General features: G+C 41.5%; 1 protein-coding gene across 9 annotated transcripts in view; it reads right to left on the bottom strand.

The window, feature by feature from the left end:
* Positions 1 to 19,243, bottom strand: part of CORIN (corin, serine peptidase) — a 270,543-nt gene extending 251,300 nt beyond the window's left edge. For 2 of the 9 annotated variants that reach the window (XM_050791596.1, XM_050791599.1), the window contains exon 1: positions 18,995 to 19,243. In XM_050791596.1, the coding sequence (XP_050647553.1) occupies positions 18,995 to 19,057 (63 nt within the window). In that variant the 5' untranslated portion in view covers positions 19,058 to 19,243. Of the gene's footprint in view, positions 1 to 18,480; positions 18,920 to 18,994 lie in introns of those variants that run through there. The other 7 variants (XM_050791591.1, XM_050791595.1, XM_050791594.1 and 4 more) reach the window with 5 other exon arrangements.
* Positions 19,244 to 20,272: the final 1,029 nt, after the last annotated feature.

The following is a 20,272-nucleotide window of genomic DNA, read 5'->3' as shown; positions in this document are numbered from 1 at the left end:
GTGGCTCACACCTGTAATCCCAGCACTTTGGGAGGCCAAGAAGTGTGGATCACTTGAGCTCAGGAGTTCAAGACCAGCCTGGGCAACATGGCAAAAACCGATCTCTAACAAAAATGCAAAAATTAGCCAGGCATGGTGGTGCACTCCTGTGGTCCCAGCTACTTGGGAGGCTGAGGTGGGAGGATCACTGGAGCCCAGGAAGTCAAGGTTGCAGTAAGCTGTAATCACACCACTGCACTCCAGCCTAGGTGACAGAGCAAGACGCTGTCAAAAAAAAAAAAAAAAAAAAAAAAAAAAAAAAGATTGGACAACTATGCCAAGGAGGTATTGGAAATCTGGATGTATTGGACAGGGTAAGATCTGGAAAATCAACATAAAATTATCTGATAATTCTTAAGCGTCAAGTTTCAGCCTGACACAGTTATCATAGGTGAGTACATAAGTACTGTATGTGTAATATAATAGAAAATTTATGGAATTAGGAAAAAGAGAAGACATAGCAAAAATGAAAAATATTTAAAAGGGAGCTGGGCAACCCATAATAGATTGAGTCCAAGCCTAGGTTAGATGCGGATTTGAGAGGAGAACACCTTCTGGGTGGGAATTAGCCAACTCAGGAGGATAATGGTAGACAGGATTTACTTGAAGATGAAAGCTTTCGGCAGACCCAGAATCTACCGGTCTGATATTTCTCACTATGGGAGACTTCACAAAGGAAGTCTAGAAGAGCAAGTTGGAAAAAGATCATGGCCAGAAAACAAAGAGAAACTAAAAGTAAACCCAGCAAAGAGTACTGAACCTACAGAAAATGTAGATGGGAAATGACTAAATTAAGAAGGAAGTTAAACTCTTGCAAACTCAACTGGGCCTTCCTAGAGGAAGAGGGGACAAACAGAGACAAAAATGGCCAGGGAAAGACAATCTCTCTACAATGAGTAATAATTTCCTATGTAAAAAAGCAGGAGACAGAAGCAGTGAGAGACATGAAGGGTATCAGTCTCCCAAAAACGGGAAAGGGAGAGGAGAAATGATCCCAATAGCCTTAACTGGATAAGGGTTTCACAAGATCCGGATTCAGAAACAAAGATCAGAGGCATCCTGCATCTCATCTGTGTACCTTGATGCCCATAATTAAGCTTATTCTCTTCCATTAATTCCCACCAGCCTTCTACCTCCAAATTCTAGTCCCTCCTGGTACCTGCCTGCTTTCCTGCCCTTAGGATCTGTGAGACACCAAATAAGCCTAAGATAAAATCACCTTCTTTGGTTTAGCCAGTTCTAAGAGGTTTTCATAACTTATAATCATAGAATGCTACCAAATACAGAATGCTTCCCAATACTTTTATAGACCATCCAGGGGGATCCTAATTGAAACTTCTCTTACAATCCTGAAGCCAAATAAACAGCCCCATCTCCCAGGGTTTGGGGAATGTCCAGAGTATAAAAGTGCCTGACTCTGGAAAGTGTCACTTTCCTCCCCTCCCGACACATTTCTTCTTTAAAATGGAACCATCCATGGTTTCAACTACTGTTCATGCTGGTTTAAATACATAGCTGCAGTCAAAAGAAAGAGAGAGGAATTTCTAGGAGCAAGAAAAGAAGGGGAAACTGAAAGCCAGAACAGGAGGTGTAAAAGTTGGGGCTAAGACATTCTGGAAATTAGGGTTAGAGGGAAATAATTAGGGTGAGGGAGAGAAATTTTCTTGGATGTCAAACCAGGAGCTTGGGTCTGGGGTTTGAATGCCAAGAAAGAGACCTGAGAAAAGGCCTAGGTTAGGAGCTGGAAATGAGAACCTTAAATAAATCTGGGACTTTCACAGTGCTACATTGTCAGTGAAAGGGAAGTTAGAAAGCTCCACTTAGCCCAAGGAAAGGACTAAAATAATGTATCCCCATAAAAGTGAAAACAATAAAAAGCTCTTATAAGAAATGAAAAATTCCAAGCCTGTCTCATGAGCAGACTTGGGTACAAATTTACATTGTGCAGCAGGTGTGGAATTCCCAAGCTGTGAAATTAATATAAAAGTACATGTACCCTAGAACTTAAAGTATAATAATAATAATTAAAAAAAAAAAGTAGATCTCAGACTGGTAATTCCACTAGGGTGCCTGTCAGAAGCAAACCAAAACCACTCTGCACTTCTGTAACTGCCCCCTGCCCAAAAAATGAGCTCACAATAAAAAATGTAAAACACATGAGAAAGTGATCTGATAAACTGTGCTAAGAGGTAGAAATAAAATATGGACAAGTCAATAGTCCCTGTCCTTATGGAATACACAAACTATCAAGGGGAAAATAGAGTCAATTGTTACACAAATATTCATTTAATTACAATTGTGATTAATGCTATAGACTGAGTCATACTTTTTATGAATTAAAAAATGCTATAGATAGTACAGCATAAGTAATTTATGGCAATGTGAAAAATGAACTTATGGCCGGCATGGTGGCTCATGCCTGTCATTCCAGTTCTTCGGGAGGACGAGGTGGGCAGATCATGAGGTTAGGAGTTCAGGTCCAGCCTGGCCAATATGGTGAAATCCCATCTCTGCTAAAAATACAAAAATTAGCCAGATGTGGTGATGCCCACCTGTAGACCTAGCTGCTTGGGAGGCTGAGGCAGAAGAATCGCTTCAACCTGGGAGGCAGAGGTTGCAGCGAGCCAAGATCATGCCACTGCACTCCAGCCTGGGTGACACAGCGAGACCCCATCTCAAAAAAAAAAATAATAAAATGAACTTACAAACTGACTTCAACCTTTTTATTAAAACATGTTCAATTTAACTACAACAGAGAGCAGTCTCATGTTGAAAATATTTCAATGATGAGGAATGTTAATTAATGTTTACTATAAGTACTTATATATAAATTATTAGAATTATTATTTCAGTCATAATCAAATAATTTACCTTCCCTGCTTCTTTCCACTGATGGTTTTAAATATTTTAAATAATATGTTAATACATACTTATAATAAAAACTGTACTGAATGTTTAATATTTATGATCAGAGTTCAAGGTATTAAGAATTATGTATCATTTTCTAAAATTATAAGAAGTTGATATAAAGAAAAGAAGGCTTTTGAGAGTATAGATCCCACTGTTCCATCCATCACATTTTAAAATTTTGTTTTGATATCTTTCCACAGTTGGTATTCCCAAGCAAGAAAATATTTTTTAAACGATTGTCTCATTTCTCCCCAGTGCTAAAGTTATCTGTACTTTGAGACAAAACCAAACATAGAAATGATAAATGTTTTAAACTATGTATATTATAGATGCACCTAATTTGCTTATGAAAAGACATACCTCCAGATCCAAATTAAAGCAGACTAAACTAATTTAAAAGAGTTCTATAAATGTTTAATACTTGCCTAGCTTTCATGTATCATCTTTTATCCTTTTCAAAGGAAACACAATTAAGAATTGTGGATGTGAATTAAAGGATTATAAATAATAATATTTTCAACTGAAGAAGTTAGGGGGAAAATATTTCATTTAAGATTAAGTTGTATATTAACAGTATACTAAATTGTTCACTACTTTCAAAAAGAAAAAATGTCCATGACTACAAATAAAGTTTGTCTTAGAGTAGATTTTAAAAAACCGCAAAATATCTTCTGAAATTATTAAACAAAATTTATTTGCTTTTTTCCTTTTTAAAAAATTTAAAACACACACGTTTACAGAAGAGTTGAAGGTACAGTACAAAGAACTTTTCTTCTGACCCATTTGATACTCAGTTGCTAACCAGATGCCTCACTGCTCCAGAATATATTAATGGATATTTCCTACAAACAAGGACATTCTCCTACCTAAACACAACACAGCCATTAAAATGAAGAGATTACATTGATACATTGCAACCACCTAATTCTCAGACCCCATTGGTTTTTCCATTAGTCTCAATAATACCCTTTCTACCAAAAGGATCTAATTTAGAATCACAATTACATTTGGTTTTCATGTCTCTTTAGTCTTCTTCAGTCTTCCCTTATCTTTTATGACCTTCACACTTCTGTAAATTACAGGGCGGTTGTTTTGTAGAATGTTCCTCAGTTGTGGTTTAGGATTAAATTCAGACATCTTTGGGAGAAATAACACAAAAATGGCGTTGCCTTGTTCTCATTGAATCCTATCAATTTGTCCTTTTATTGATGACAGTCATATCTATCACATGATACTGTTGGGGTGGGTCAAGCCTCCCCATTGTAACATTATTTTGTGGAGAGGTACTTTGAAACCATGTTAATATCCCATCTCTTCAAACTTTCCATTTCCTTTTTTTTTTTTTTTTTTTTTTTTTTTTGAGACGGAGTCTCACTCTGTCGCCAGGCTGGAGTGCAGTGGTGCGATATCGGCTCACTGCAACCTACACCTCCCAGGTTCAAGCGATTCTCCTGCCTCAGCCTCCCCAGTAGCTGGGACTACAGGTGTGTGCCACCACACCCAGCTAATTTTTGCATTTTTAGTAGAGACGGGTTTCACCATATTGGCCAGGATGGTCTCAATCTTTTGACCTCGTGATCTGTCCGCCTCGGCCTCCCAAAGTGCTGGGATTATGGGCGTGAGCCACCATGCCTAGCCCCATTTCTTTTTTTATTTGCTTACATAAGAATGGACTCTTGTTTTCCTATTTCATTCAATGGTTTATAATTTGTTACTATCATAATTTACTTAGATCCTGAATTTGCCCTTCATTTGGTCAATGGGAGTTCATTAAAGCTGGCTGCTGTGTCCTTGTGACATGCCCCATCATTCTTTGAGCATTTCCTTGCTTTTTGGAACGAGATATTTTGGATTCATCTGGTACTAGCCTTGCATCACCCTTGGAATCAGCCATTTCTCCAAGGATCCTGGTTACTTTTTGTAGAAAATGACATTAAAAAACAAGATCTGAGGGCCCCTTGGTATGCATAGGATGTGCTAATTGTTCCTGGGGTGTTGCTGTTCCCAATTTCTCTCAGTAGAAAGAACTATATGGAAAAAATGTATTTATATTGTGTGTGCATTCACATATGTACACATACACATAGGCCTCTGTATTTATTTCTATATCTATCTTTACACATTGAAAACCAGACATTTATACCCATATCTCCAATTTCAATCCCATATCACAGAGGTCCAGATCTACTATACCTTCTATACTTTTAACTCCTTTTCCAACAGGGAGAAAGCTGGCTTACTGTTAATACATTTAATTGCTTGATCAATCCCCCAGTCTGTAACTAATTTCCCATGTCCCAGCCCCAGCTGCCATGTGGGTGCCATGCTCACCCTGTCCCAGATGCCATGCTCATTCTGCCCTGGCCCTCCTATGCATGGACACCTTCCTCCTCCTACTCAGACCCCGACCCCTATCTTAGGTTGACCTCCACAGACACCATCCTTACCCTGCTGGGCACCAACATACTCTGCTGGCCAGCTGTCCTTGTTGATGTGGCTGACATGCTGCTGTCCCTCCCCACACTTTAGAACCTACCTTACTCTGTCCACTGAACAAATTCAGGACTGAGTTGTTCACCAAGGAGCAAGGAATAGGAAAATCCAAAGTTTTGAAATCTCTGGAAAGCAATCAATGCTATTCTTTTTTTTTTTCTTTTTACTCCTTTTTTCTCCTAAAGCATATATAAAAGAGGAATAACAATACAAGATCACTTTTAGGAGTGACTGACATGAAATGATTTGAGAATATTGTTAGTTAGGAATATATATTTCTTATTCAAAGAGCATTTTTGTTCCCCTTATTTATATTCAGTTAACAGAGGTAATGTTAAACAACAACAGAAAAAAAAAATACACACACAGTGCTACCAGGAGGCCAGTCAAACAGGTAAGCTGAGTTTGTCATAAAACAACTCAGACCACTGACCAAGGCACACACAGGTGAGATCTTGCAGGTCCTTTGTTGGGACCACTTCACGTTCTTACTAGGATGCCTTAGGAAAGGCCTTTCTTTCTTTCTTTTTTTGCTTTGTAGAGACAGAGTCTCAGTATGTTGCCCAGGCTGGTCTTAAACTCCTGGCCTCAAGCAATCCTCTTCCTTCAACCTCCCAAAGTGCTGGGATTACAGCCATAAGCCACCATGCCCCAGGTTCACCTTCTTTATTTTAATTTCAAACAGGATGGAAACTCAGTCCTACTGTTATGATTCTATTGTTATGCAGAAGAAGGCAGAATAAAAATCACCACAAGCCAGATTAGAGCTGTATATCCAAGTCTAGATTTTGAATTCTAAAAACCACAAAGGCCAAGGGGAAAGAGAACGCTAAACTTTCAAGTTTGTCCTAACCTCTTTAGGGAATGAAACTGGACACGGCCAGACAGTCCTTCAGTCATTCTTGGCTTGAAAGATTCCTCCCCACTCTGCCTTGCTTACACAACGTGGGCAGCTGGGTATGCCAGCTTTGAGGGGCCTCCCCAGGCCTATTTTTAATCTGGTATTTTCTGCTTATAGACTTTCCACCAGGGCAGCCCCAGGTCCAGGGAGTCACTCCAGCTGGGAAATGTGAGCACACCACTGGCCTGTGGCAAATGAGGTATTTTTAACTGAGACTTGAGAAGCTCAGAATTGTCATCTTCTTCAGGCCTCAGGGTGTGAGACACAAAACAGCCAAGCAAGAGAGGCTGTGTGTGACTCTCCAGTTCCTTAGCAACCAATTGCTGTGCTTGTTGCTGGAGGAGGGCTCTGTAAGTGTCCTGTTCAGTGATGGAAAGCCAGCCTCAGAGTCTTTCCTGGCAATTATGTGGCCCCCTCCCCATAGAAGTGAGGCCTGGGAGTCCCCCTTGCAGGCGAGGTATTCTGCTCGGCTCTCCCACACCACGCCTATCTGCGGCTGATTAGCATCACCTGGGACTTGTTAGACACATGAATTCTTGGGTCTCAACCCAGACCCGTTAAATTAGAAACTGACAATGGGACCCAGCCATCTGTGTTGGATCAGACCCTCCAGGTAATTCTCATGCACACTAAAGTTCCAGAATCACTGGCCTAATCACACATTCGCCAACATTCATAGATGAAGATGTAAGAGTTACACTTGAATCCCAAGCCCACATTGCAGTAATTCTTTTAAATGAATAGACTTTTTAGAACATTTTTACACTTACCAGAAAAAAAAAAAAAAAAAAAGTGAGCAGATAGTGAAGAGCACCAGTGACTTTTTCAAACCATTGCTTTTTTTTTTTTTTTTTTTTTAGATGGAGTCTCACTCTGTCACCCAGGCTGGAGTACAATGGCGCCATCTCGGCTCACTGCAACCTCTGCCTCCCGGGTTCAAATGATTCTCCTGACTCAGCCTCCCGACTAGCTTACTAGATTACAGGTGCCCGCCACCACGTCTGGTCAATTTTTGTATTTTAGTAGAGACAGGGATTCACCATGTTGTCCAGGCTGGTCTCAAACTCCTGACCTCAGGCAGTCTGCCAGCCTCATCCTCCCAAAGTGCTAGGATTACAGGCGTGAGCCGCTGAATCCAGCCAACCATTGCTTTTTTCTGCTGCACACTATACCCTAATAAGGAAACCTCCTTCCTCTGTTCGTCCTTAAGGGCAGTGAAAAGACACCAACTGAGTTTTTGCATCAAAGGTGGCAATTGGGTCAGAGAAAGAAATAGACCCCAGCGCTAAGGGAAGATAGCAGTAATGCACAAAAACCCTAGGAATGACTGCAAATGCATTCTCCAGCACAAGCTGAGATGAAGCCAACTGTGATTGTCTAAGACTCTGCAGCCAGGGCAACAAACAGGCTTGGAAATGATGTGAATATTTGTGTATCAGTTATATAGTCATTTCCTCTTGCTGCTGTAACAAATTACCACACACTTCGTAGTTTAAAGAATTTGTTATCTTACAGTTCTGGAGGTCAGAAGTCTGAAATCAGTTTCACTGGACTAAAGTCAAGGTGTTATCAAGGCTGCTTCCTTCTGAAGGCTCTGAAGGGAAAATCTGTGCCTTTTTCAGCTTATAGTGGCTGCCTCTATTCCCTGGCTTGAGGCCCCTTCCTGCATCTTCAAAGCACATTCCTCCCCCCATCTCTATATCCACCATCACTAATTGTCATATGTGATTCTGACCTTTCTGCCTCTCTAAGGGCATTGTGATCACATCCGGACCTCCCAGATAATTCAAGATAATCTCCCCATCTCAAAATCCTTAATTTAATTACATTTGCAAAGTCCCTTTTGACATATAAAATGATATTCACAGGTCTCAGGGATTAGTATGTGGGTTTATCTAGGGAATCATTATTCAGAACATCTCGCTCCATATAGCCCTGTACTCTCTAATACCATAGACACTAGCTGTGTGTTGACATTGAGTACCTGCAATGCAGCTCATTTGAACTGAGAAATGCTGTAAGGGTAGTGAAATTTAAAGACTTGGTATGAAAAAAAAGGAAAGATTTTATTAATAATTTTTATGTAGATTACATATTAAAATTATAAAATCTTGGATCAATTGAGTTAAATAAGCTACCTTATTAAGATTAAATTCATCTGTTTCTTTTTGCTTTTTCAAGTGCAGCTACTAGAAAATTTTAAATTACATCTGTGGCTAACATTATATTTATATTGGAGCAGTCCTACGACAGACCATAAAGGAGGCAGGGTGACATTAACTTTCAGTTGTTTTATTTTTGCCTTACTTATAAGAGAGCCCAGACTTTGGAAGCAACATTTCTTCTTTCTCTAGAGAGAGCTACTAAATTCCTGCAATTAAGATTTCAATTCAAGAGGGATATTTTATTAGGGATATGCACAATTAGGTAAGTGTAACAATAAAAAAAAATACATTTATCCAGCAACATGCATTCTAATAAAGCATTTTCATTAATACATTCTTTCATTAAGTCCTCATTACAGCCTTGTAAGAGATGTATTATTCCAACTTTTTAGAGAAGAAAATGGAGCCTAAAGGAAATTAACTTGCAGGAGGAGCACCCAGTCAGTAAGTGATAAGCTAGAACTTGAGCCCACGTCTATGTACCTCTGCACCCAAGGCTGCCTGGCTGATTTCCTGGCTTGGGTTTAATGGTTTAATCAGGCTCACTCTACTTCCTGAGTGGTTTTACTTTCAACCCTCCTAAATTTCAGAGTCTCAGGATTTTCCCTTTCTTCCTTAAAGTTCTGCTCCTTTGCTATTCTGAGCACATTTTTATTACAGTTTTCTAAAAAATTATTTCTTAACTTTGAATGCATATTCAAAGTTAAGGGCGTATTTCCTACATAGTTATTTAAAGAAGAAGATTTTCTCCTATATCACACTTCCTCAGCACCCAGAGGCACACCTGGTGCCTAGCTTGATGCTGGGCCATCTGGTGGAAGAGCCCTGATACCAATGACTGTCTCTCCTCGTTCTGTTCACCACCCAGAGCTGCATACATAGGTAAGATGTTCAGATCTGACCTCTAGCCAGAGTAGATACCCTCAGAGAAACCAGGGCTATAGTGGTTTAAATTGCCTCCCAGCTTTCCTCTGATTGGTCTTTTGGGGTTGAACAGGCAATTTTTCACTTTGGCAGAGGGTCACTGTAAGAAGAATTAGCAAATGTCCACTAAGAGGGAAGCGGACACTAAGATCATGTAGGATGCCCCTTACCCAGGCAGCACTCCTATGGCATAATCAGAAATATATATTTGCTTTTTTCCCCAGTTCCTGACACAGGACTCCTTTAAATCCCTTGGAATATCCTGAGTGATAGAAGTGATAAGAGCACCTTTTGTTCAAACGAGGTGATTCTTGGATTCTTGAAAACCCCTAGCTAGCTTCAGGATAGGGACTGGTCTCCAGAAAGACCAAACTTTGATTAGAAGCTTAGAGCTTTCAGCCCTACTCCCCAACCTCCTAGGAGGAGAGAGGGCTAGACATTGAATTAATAACCACATACTCCTGCCTGTGTGATGAACAAAATCTCCATAAAAACCCCTAAGTGTCAGGGCTTAGAATTTCTGAATTGGTGAACACATCTACATTCTGGGAGGTGGCGCACTCCAACTCCATGGAGACAGAAGCTCCTGAACTCTCTGAGGGCATTGTGATCACATCAGGACCTCCCAGATAATCCAAGATAATCTCCCCATCTCAAAATCCTTAATTTAATTACATTTGCAAAGTCCCTTTTGACAATTTTGACATATAAAATAATATTCACAGGTCTCAGGGATTAGGACGCGGGTTTATTCTAGGAGGTCATTATTCGGACCATCTCACTCTCTCATACTGTAGACACTAGCTACATGTCGTTATTGAGCAGGTGCAATGTAGCTCATTTGAATGGAGAAATGCTGTAAGGGTAGTGAAATTTAAAGTCTTGTTGTGAAAAAAAAGGTAAAAGATTTCATTAATAATTTTTATGTTGATTAAATATTAAAATTATAAAATCTTGGATCTACTGAGTTAAATAAGCTATCTTATTAAGTTTAAATTCATCTGTTTATTTTTGCTTTTTCAAGTGTAGCTACTAGACAATATCAAATTACATCTGTGGCTAACATTATATTTCTATTGGGGCAGGACACTTCTGGACCTTCTGGACCTTAGCCTAGGCACCTCCTTATCTGGCTGTTCATTCCTATCCTTTATCATAAACCAGTGAATGTGAGTTAAGTGTCATCCTAAGTTCTGTAAACCATTAGGGCAAATTATCAAACCTGAAGAGGGAGGGAGGTACGGGAACCCCTGATTCTTGGCCAGTCAGAAGTGCAGGTGGCCCAGAACTTGCAACTGTCATGTAAAGTGGGGGCAGTCTTGTGGGATCTGACACTAACTCCAGGTAGATGTGTCAGAATTGAGTTGAATTATTGGACACCCAGTTGGTGTCAGAGAGTTGCAGCAGTGGTTGTTAGGAAAGATACCATGCATCTGGTGTCAGGAAGGAAAAAACACACCAGCTTATCAGCTATCAGAAAGGAAAGAGAGAAAGAATAAAGTAAAATGGGGCAGTGTCCTGCTCATTTTCTGCTGCCACATAAAAATTATAGCCTTTAGATGGAAAAAGACCCTGAAAGAGTAAATAGTCCAACTACCTCATTTTACACAAGTAAACCAGGGTCTAAAAGGTTAACTGACTTCTGTAAAATTTCAGCAGCGTAGTATCAACTTCTTATTGAACTCCCCTTTCTGATGGTTCTTGACTTGGACAACACTGTTTTAAAGGATGACAGAGAAATAGTAAATAAAACAATGTAGCTTTGATTTCCAAACCACACTACAGAGGAGTAGCATCTTGCTCCCAGAATGAGGCTCTACAATAGGCACATGAAGATGAAAATTATGTACTGTCAAACTAATCCCTGAAAAGCCTTAAGAGAGTGTCACATTGGAGACCAATGTAACTTCTGTCAATAAATCCCATGTGGTGTTTTGTTTTGTTTTGTTTTGTTTTGTTTTCCAGAGCTGGAACAGGCCGGCTCATCAGTTGAGTACCAGATTAATTAATTGGCTTGAGGTTAGAGAATAAAATGGCACAATCTTTAAACCCAGGATCACACATGGAACTGCAAAAAAGGATACATGTAAAAGGCACCAGGTTCTGAAACTAATGGCAGATGCCTTTCTCTCATCTTTTGCTCTTACTCCAGGACACTGAGTAGAATGACTCATATTAATTAAATATTCATCTCTCCTCCCTGCACTCGTGGTTTAGGGTTTATTGCTTAGCTAGAAACTAAGCTTCACAAGTGCATGAATCCTTGTTTTGTTCATGGATATCTCCTAAGTGCCTAATAATATACCTGTCACATAAATGTTTGTTGAATAAGGGGATGAGTGTATTCTTTTTGTCCAGACTCTGTAGTTGAATTCTCATACATTAAAGCTATTGAGGTCTAGCTTATGGCTTTCACTTCTTGGGGAGTTGTGGTGCTATATAGCCAGAAAAATTCAAACAGAACTATGCATAAAAGTATTTTCCACCATTCAGGAGGTTCTTGGAGTCCCAGATTAAGATTTCCTGGTACTGTCAATCTTAATCTATGACACTTCAGCAGAATGACACTTTTGTGGCTTCAGAGACACTGACACTTACTTTCATAGCTGCATAGGACTTTAAAACTTCCCACAAGTGCTACAAACAAAAGGTACTCTTCAAGTGCTGTCAACCTAAAGGTTAACGGGTTGAAGAGACCCTGGGCTAAAGAAGCACAAGCTGGAGACACCAAAATGGTCTTCGCAACTCGCCTCTGTATTTTCTGCCCTGCTCCTAAGCCACCCTGTTGGCTGACTGGCCCTTCTCCACAGATGTCGTCTTGAGCCTCTTACAGAGTTTCAGCACTGACATTAAATGACAAGATGGATCACCTACAGGACCACCTTGGATCCCCAACCAGCCTGATCAAGCATTGACACTGCATTTGTCACCACCAGCTCTGATGGTTTGGACATGTAGAAATGTATTGCAGGAAAATATGCAAACAGCTGCTATAAGGTGAGCTGATCGAGACAACTGCCAGCAGGCAGAGGGGAAGGCATAATTAATGGGCACCCTTCAGCAGAGCTCAGAGCAGACCAAATGCTATTGCAGAAGGCTCAAGAATGAGGCGAACAGACTAGCCAGTGCTCCAGGATGTCTGTGGCTCTTTATGAGTGAAGAGAAAGGGTAGAGACTGAAGACAGAGCCGGGGACAGTGACAGGCTTGGGGAAGAACAGCTGATTCAGCAGTCCCAAGGTGAGTCATCCCATGCATTCCACACCCAGGTAGAAAGTGCTCATTAGCAGAACATAATCTCCCAACCTGCATGGTGATCGTCTGTTTGTGAGAATAATAACCATTACAGATTGTGCTTGGACTAAAGCAGATTTAGCAAAGCCTCAGGAACAGAATATACTTCATAGGGTAAGAAATCCAGCTAGGGAAAAAGACTGACCTATCTATGCATCTGTAATGGGTTGAATAGTGTCTCCAAAATATATGTCCACCGAGAACCTCAAAATGTGTCCTTCCTTTGGATATAGGGTCTTTGCAGTTGTAGTTAGTTAGGACAAGGTCATACTGGATTAGGGTGAAGCCTAAATCCAATATGACTGATGTTCTTATAATAAGAGAACACACAGAAACACATACCAGGAAGGCCATGGAAGAAAAATGTATAGTTTGTCAAATGAGGATGATTTCAAGAAGGGGTCCTACATAGTGAAGTGGAGTATTAGTTTTTAAGCCTGATTAAACACTTGGTGGATCTTTCCCCCAAACATTGAACTTAGTATTATAGTGCTTTCATTCTTGTAAAAAATGGTACAACATGTAGGAGTACACATGGAGGGAGAAGAGCCTTCTTCTGTTGTATCAGTTTCTGCTCTAAAGTCAGGAAAATCATCAGCCGTAAAGCTCATAGGGAGGGAAAAGAACAATACATAAGCAAAATCATCAAGGCTGAAGGGGAGAACTCAGAGGATTATGTGACTAATACTCACTTGTCAGTGATTTGTACATGGATCTGGCCATTTACTATTCAACAAATGCCTAAGCCATGTAAGAGACCTCAAGAAAACAGAAGTGATTCTGCTATAGGAAACCACTTTTTAAAAGAAAAAGAAGCAAACAGAGGTGCTTTACAGGAAAACTTTTTCTTTTCTTTTCTTTTCTTTTTTTTTTTTTTTTTTTTTTTTTTTCTTGAGATGGAGTCTCGCTCTATTACCCAGGCTGGAGTGCACTGGCACGATCTCAGCTCACTGCAGCCTCTGCCTCCCAGGTTTAAGTGATTCTCTTGCCTCAGCCTCCCAAGTAACTAGGACTACAGGCAGGTGCCACCACGCCCTGGTAATTTTTTTGTATTTTCAGTAGAGATGGGGTTTTGCCATGTTGGCCAAGCTGGTCTCGAACTCCTGACCTCAGGTGATCCGTCTGCCTCAGCCCCCAATAATTCCAGTGAGCCACTGTGCCTTGGCCTAGGAAAACTTTTATCATCCTAAAATCTTCTTATATCATCACTCAAGCAAAAGAAAGCTCTAGAACTGCCTGAGAGAACATACTGCAATGAAGCAGATCATGTATCTGTGCTGCCCAATACAGTTGCCACCAGCTTTATAAAATGACTGAGCACTTAAGATGTGCCCAAGGAGACTGAAGAAATAAATTTTTAATTTGATTTAATGTTGATTCAATTTAAACAACCACAATTGGCTAAGAGACTCCATTGCATCACATGGCTCTAGAGTCACAGAAAACTGCCTGTGGAAAAAGTCTTGAGACATTTCTCACCAACTCTAGGATGAGACTGGCTCCTCAAGTAAAAACAGATTAGGAAACAAATCACCAAAGCAATTATGAGCAAGAAAAAAAAAAAAGCTAGAGGTATCATACCTCCTGATTTCAAAATATATTACAAAGCTACACTAATCAAAACAGTATGGTACTCATATGAAAACAGCCATATGGCCAAACAGAAGGGAGAGCCCAGAAATAAAACCATACATTCATGGTTGACAGGGTTGCCAAGAATATACAATGGAGGAAAGATATGTCTTCAACAAATGGTGCTGGGAAAACTGGCTATACATATGCAAAAGAATAACATTGGACCTTTATCTCATGCCATGCACAAAAATCAAGTTAAAATGGATTAAAGACTTAACCATAAGACCTGAAACCATTAAATTTCTGAAAGAAAACGTAAGGGAAAATCTTGACATTGCCCTTGGCAATAATTTCTTGGATATGACACCAAAAGCATAGGCAAAAAAAGCAATAATAACCAAATAAGATTATGTTAAACTAAAAAGCTTCTGCATAGCAAACAATATAATCAACGAAATGAAAAGGCAACCTATAAAGTGGGAGAAAATATTTGTGAATCATATATCTGATAAAGGATTAATATCCAACATATATAAGGAACTCCTTCAATTCAGTAGCCAAAAAGCTAATAGCCTGATTTTAAAATGGGCAAAAGACTTAAATAGACATTTCTCCAAAGAAGACATACAAATGGCCGGTAAGTATATGAAAAGATGCTCAACATCACTAATCATCAGAGAACTACAAATCAAAACCACAAAGAGATTTCAGCCCTTTGCCACTGTTAAGATGTTAGGATGGCTATTATCAAAAAACAAAAGATAACAAGTGTTAGATGCCAAGAAAATGGATCTCTTGTATATGGTTCATAGGAATGTAAATTGGTGCAACCATTATGGGAAAGATTATGGAAGTTCCTCAAAAAAATTAAAAATAGAACTATCATATGATCCAGCATATGGTACAAGCATACGGTATAGAACTACCATATGATCCCATTTCTAGATATGTAACCAAAGAATTTAAAATTGGGATCTTGAAAAGACATCTGCATTCCCATGTGCATTGCAGCATTATTCACAATAGCAAAAAGCATAGGAGCAGCCTAATGTCCACTGATAGATGAATGGATAAAGAAAAATGGGGTATATATAAACTGTATGTATATATACATGCAGTAGCATATTACTCAGCCTTAACAAAGAAACAAGTCCTACCATTTTTTACAACAGAGATGAACCTAGAGGACACTATGCTAAGTGAAATAAGCCAGACACAGAAGGACAAATACTACATGATCCCACTTAAATGAGGAATCTTAAAATAGTCAAACTCATAGAAGCAGAGAGTAGAATGGTGGTGCGGGAGGTATTGGACCAAGGGTATAAAGTTTCAGTAATGCAAGATGAATAAGTCCTAGAGATCTACTACACAGCATGGCTTCTGCAGTTAACAATACTATATTCTATACTTAAAAATTTGCTAGGCAGGTAGATCTTATGTGTCCTTATAACAAAATAATAATAACAATAATAAAGATGGCAGAAGGGAACTTTTGAAGATGATGGATAGGTTTGTGACATTAATTGTGGTGATGGTTTTATCGATGTATACTTATTTCTAAACTTATCACATTGTTTACATTAAATATATATGGATTTTTGCTCACCAATACTTCAATAAAGTAGTTTCTTTTTTAAAAAAGGTTAGGGAAACTTCATTGGAATATACCACTATTACATAAAGTACTTCTAGTACATATTCCATACTCTGCAGTGTCCCTACCAGTGGTCAGTAGTACCATCTCCATTTTCTGACCAAGGAAACTGAGGCCCAGCAAGAAGATTATTTGACTTGCCCAGAGCCTTGCGGTTTTCAAGGGGCAGAGTCAGAGGTCTGACACCAAAGCTCCTACTCTTCCCACCAAGGCAGTCCATCTATAGCACCTTCCACTCTTAAGGGGTCTGCCATTTCCACTCTCTCTGAACAGATATAAAACAAACAAGTGTATTGTGTCTGTATGTGTCGTTATGTGAGTGTGTAGACTCTGAGGAACAGGTAAGTCTTGGAATCCCTTGAGTGTTTAGTGTGAACCTAGTATGTTTAACTAGCTAGTATCAGGTCAGTACCCTTTAGCCAGCCAGCCTCATTTTCCATTTGGTCCAGCAAAATGGAATGCCAGGAATAGTGATGGGGCTAACAGGATGTGTGAATGCATACTTGTTGAATAACTTATTAGGTAGAAGTAGCAGGTCAAATAAACCTTTCCCCCTCAGATACACTCAGCAACAATTCAGTGTTGTGGCTCTCCTGCTCCTCAGAGAGCTCTTATTACCCCCGGCAGTGGAGACACTCAGAAACCCTAAGACCACAAGTCTTTGTGTTGAAAGAGGCTAGAAGTGCGAAAAAGAGGAAAAATAAGCAAGGGAGTACCTCATTAACAGTATGGAGATTTGAAAGTACAGGCTTTGGAAAATGACTCTCTGGAGCTCCTGGGCCACTCAGCTTCTCCTCTAACTTCCTGTCTGCCCCCAACAGTGGGGGAGGTCAACTGAGGGGCTGGCTGGGCAATGGAGCTAGCAAATGCTGAAATCCACATGAAGCTATGGTGGAGAATGCCACCGTTCCAAAAGGAAACCACAGCTGGTTGTGGAATGCAAGATGCGGAAGGACTGATGCCTGCCTTCTATGCTGTTGCTATTGCGATTTCTGCAGCATTATTTCTGCAGCACTCTTTTAAGAAAGTGTTCCTATATCTGGATATGTACTTGATGAAGTTAATAGAGTAATTCTTGGTGTGTCTCTTTAACCCACAGGAAGGTTAACAGAGGCTTTCATCGTTGGTCCTGTAAGCCTACCCTGAAAGGAACTTTCTGGAAAGAGTCCCCTCTCCCTTAAAGGCCTTATAGAATCTTGAGGTTTTGAGGTTGATGTGTTTCCACACCCAAATAAACCCAAAATAGTTCATCCTATTGAAATTCTTGGTGTCCTGGAAAGCATTCTATGGAAAACCTGCCTGGTCAGTCAAGCCCACACGTGAGTCTATGCAGACATCTCCTCCAACCTGTCAAGCCCCAGGAACCTCCTCTAACGTCTCAAGCCCCAGGATCTAAGGACCGATTTTTAGCACAATCTCACACAACAAAACTATTGGGCACCTAATAATAGAAACAAGCGAATGAATGTTTTGACTGTGACAAAAAAAAATGGTTTAGTAACTTTTTATAAACGCATTGTTTCTCTCATTGTCTCAAGGTACTGTCTCAGGGTTATGCCAAAATTAATTTTAAAACTATCTGCTTAAATGTGTCCTTGGACAATAATCATCAGTAAGTCCTAACTTCACCCCCATTCTGGTAGCGGTCTGACGTTCCTTTGCAGAGTTTTGCTTCCATCGATAAGTTACTTTAAATAAAAAGTTAAAATAAAAACTAGAAGCCACAATTCTGCATATGTCAGTCGTCCAAGTCTTGTACAGGAGTCAATCTTTGCAGCGCATCGTTCTCAGAAGTTTCCCGCGAGAGGAAAGCTCCACTTCATGAATTACTGGAACAGTTTCCCTGGGAATGCCCAGCCCCGCGGCTTCCCTGCTGAGTTCATAGTCACAGCTCCCAGAGCTCGGTCCCAGGAACGGGAAGCCGTGCAAAAAGCGCTTACACCGCCATCCACTGGCCCCGACCAGGTAGTACCAGGAGTGGGGTGCCCGCCACGGAAGCTGGGGAACTGCGTCCCAGTAAGATCCGACAAGACACCACCTCCCTTCCGCCCGCAGAGCCTGCCCTCTCTGCCTGCAGCTATCGTCACTGGTCGGTCCCGGATTCGGAGCAAGCTGGTACCTGCGGTAGCAAGCGGATTCCAGGGCCCTAATGACACCGGAGGAGAGGGGAAGCCGCAAATTAGACCCTCTTCCTGGGGACTCAGGCCAGTAGGGACTGTCCGTGGTGCTCTTCCCTTTCTTTCTCCTCCTGAACGAGAGCCAACGCTGCCCCTTCCCAGGACTGGATCGGAGCCAGCCAAATCCTACAGCGCAGAGCCTGCGCCCCCAGCGGCCAGCGCTCCTGTGCCTAGGCAGGTTCACGCCGGAGAAAGTTTGCACGCAGGGACCTACGAGTTCCCAGCACTCTGCAAGAGGGCCAGTTCTGGGATGCCAGCGCTTAGGAAGGGCGAGTGATCCCCAGGCACCAACCCGGGCTGTGGAGGGACCGAGACCCAGGCGCGCGCAGCTGGGGAAGGGGACTTACGTCTAGGGCAGGCAAGGCTGCTGCGCAGTCCTTCCAGCCACCGGGCGCCCGCGACGCCGGCGCAGAGAGGAAGCTGTAGATCCCCGAGGGGCTGGCTCCGACAGCTCCATCTACAGTCTCCAGTGCGGCCAGTGCGCAGCCAAGTCCACTAGACGCGTGGAGGGCACCGTGCGAAGGAAGGACTCCGCAGGAAAGGTGGCATCGCCCCCGGCATTGGGACCGGGGTCTCTGGATCGAGCCTACTCGAACACTGAAGGAAACCCTGCCCATGACCCTGGGAGGGTCTCGGATGCCGGGCGACCCGGGTGGAGGTCGGGACGAGGGCCGTGCGCCTGGGAACTGGGTGCAGGACGCTGAACGCGGGACTGTCAGAGCGGGAGCTCACCTACGGCCGGGGAAGGAGGTGGCATCTGGCAGAGGAGAGGACGGGGGAGGGAGGGGCTGACCCTGAATTCACCGAGACTAAGAGGCCATAAGACCTGGCTGCGGTAGGACAGCGAATCATCGATCTTACCGGCTTTGAGGACCCGGCTCTGCGGTAGCGCTCTTCCGGAGCGAGGGAAGTAGACTGTTTCATGGAGAACAAGTCTCGCTTATTCTTCTGTCCAGTTTTATCTTGGTCGCTTTTCTCTCTTCTACGTGTCCCCCGGGGAGGCACTACGGATGCCTTTCTCCAAGCTCAAGAGAGACAAACTGAACTTTAAGGGCCAGGGGCCCCATATTTTGTCTGCTCTACAGATCCCACCCGCGGACCACACCCTCCCTTCACTCCCGTCTCTGGGTCCCACCCATAATAACCCGTAATGACAGATCTTCCGTGTCCCCACCTCTTTGCATTCAAAGAAGTTATTATTCAGGGGCATATGGAAAGCCAGTTTCTGCTGGTCTCCCCCAAAAACTTACACTAAACGAGGGCAGCAGAAAAGGACAGGACGATTAAGTTTAAGTTGTGTGAGAGTGGTTGGGAGCAAAAGAATTACTTTTCTCCAAATTTTCCATATCGCATCGAGAGCATTTTCTTTTAACCAGAGTGAAGCCAATCAAAATTAACTGCAGGCACTGGCAATTAAAGAACAAGTTTATCTCAAAAAAAAGTTTAACGTTTGGAGGGCATTATTTGCATCAGGCATATGAAAACTTGCCTTCTGTTAGGTATGCTGAAGAAACTGCTTTTGCCAGACTGCCTGAGTCTTTGCTGAGGCTGCAGGGACAAGGGAGAACCCTACCCTGACTGCTTCCAAAAACCTAGTTCCTGATTTCCTGCGGAGGGCACCTACAGGTTGAACCTAAAAGGCGAAAAAGTTCCTGCCTTTCTGTCATTCAAAAGCAGCTACCTTTTCTAAGACAGCGTCAAGGAGGACACCGGAGGTACTCATCACAGTAATTGCCTTGGACTTTAGCAAGTCCAAGGCAATTGTCAAATGTGGCAAAGAAAGACACTTCACTGGGTTTTTCTTAGAAATGATTGTTCATCCAATTTCAATCAAGATTTCAATGGAAATTTTGAAAATTACTCATGAGGTTATTGAATAAATCCATCCCCATTATCTAAAGTCATGTAGAGACAACAAAATATGGGCCAAGCACTTGTTCTTGAAAATTATTGCTGGGAAAATACACATTTGTAAAAGGGGGGGAATCAGTATTTTGTTTCTGAAGTGAGATCAAATGTAGAAAATATTGCATATGTATAGTAAAATGACTGAAACACTGATTCCATGTTATTCTAACATCAGATTTGTAAACCAGTATCTGACAAATTTAACATAATTCACAATAATTCAGCTCATAC

This window comes from Macaca thibetana, chromosome 5 (assembly GCF_024542745.1).
Source record: "Macaca thibetana thibetana isolate TM-01 chromosome 5, ASM2454274v1, whole genome shotgun sequence".
NCBI classification, from domain to species: Eukaryota; Metazoa; Chordata; class Mammalia; order Primates; family Cercopithecidae; genus Macaca; species Macaca thibetana.
Note: the sequence above shows the minus strand (reverse complement) of the source record. Positions and strands in the feature narration are given on the sequence as shown.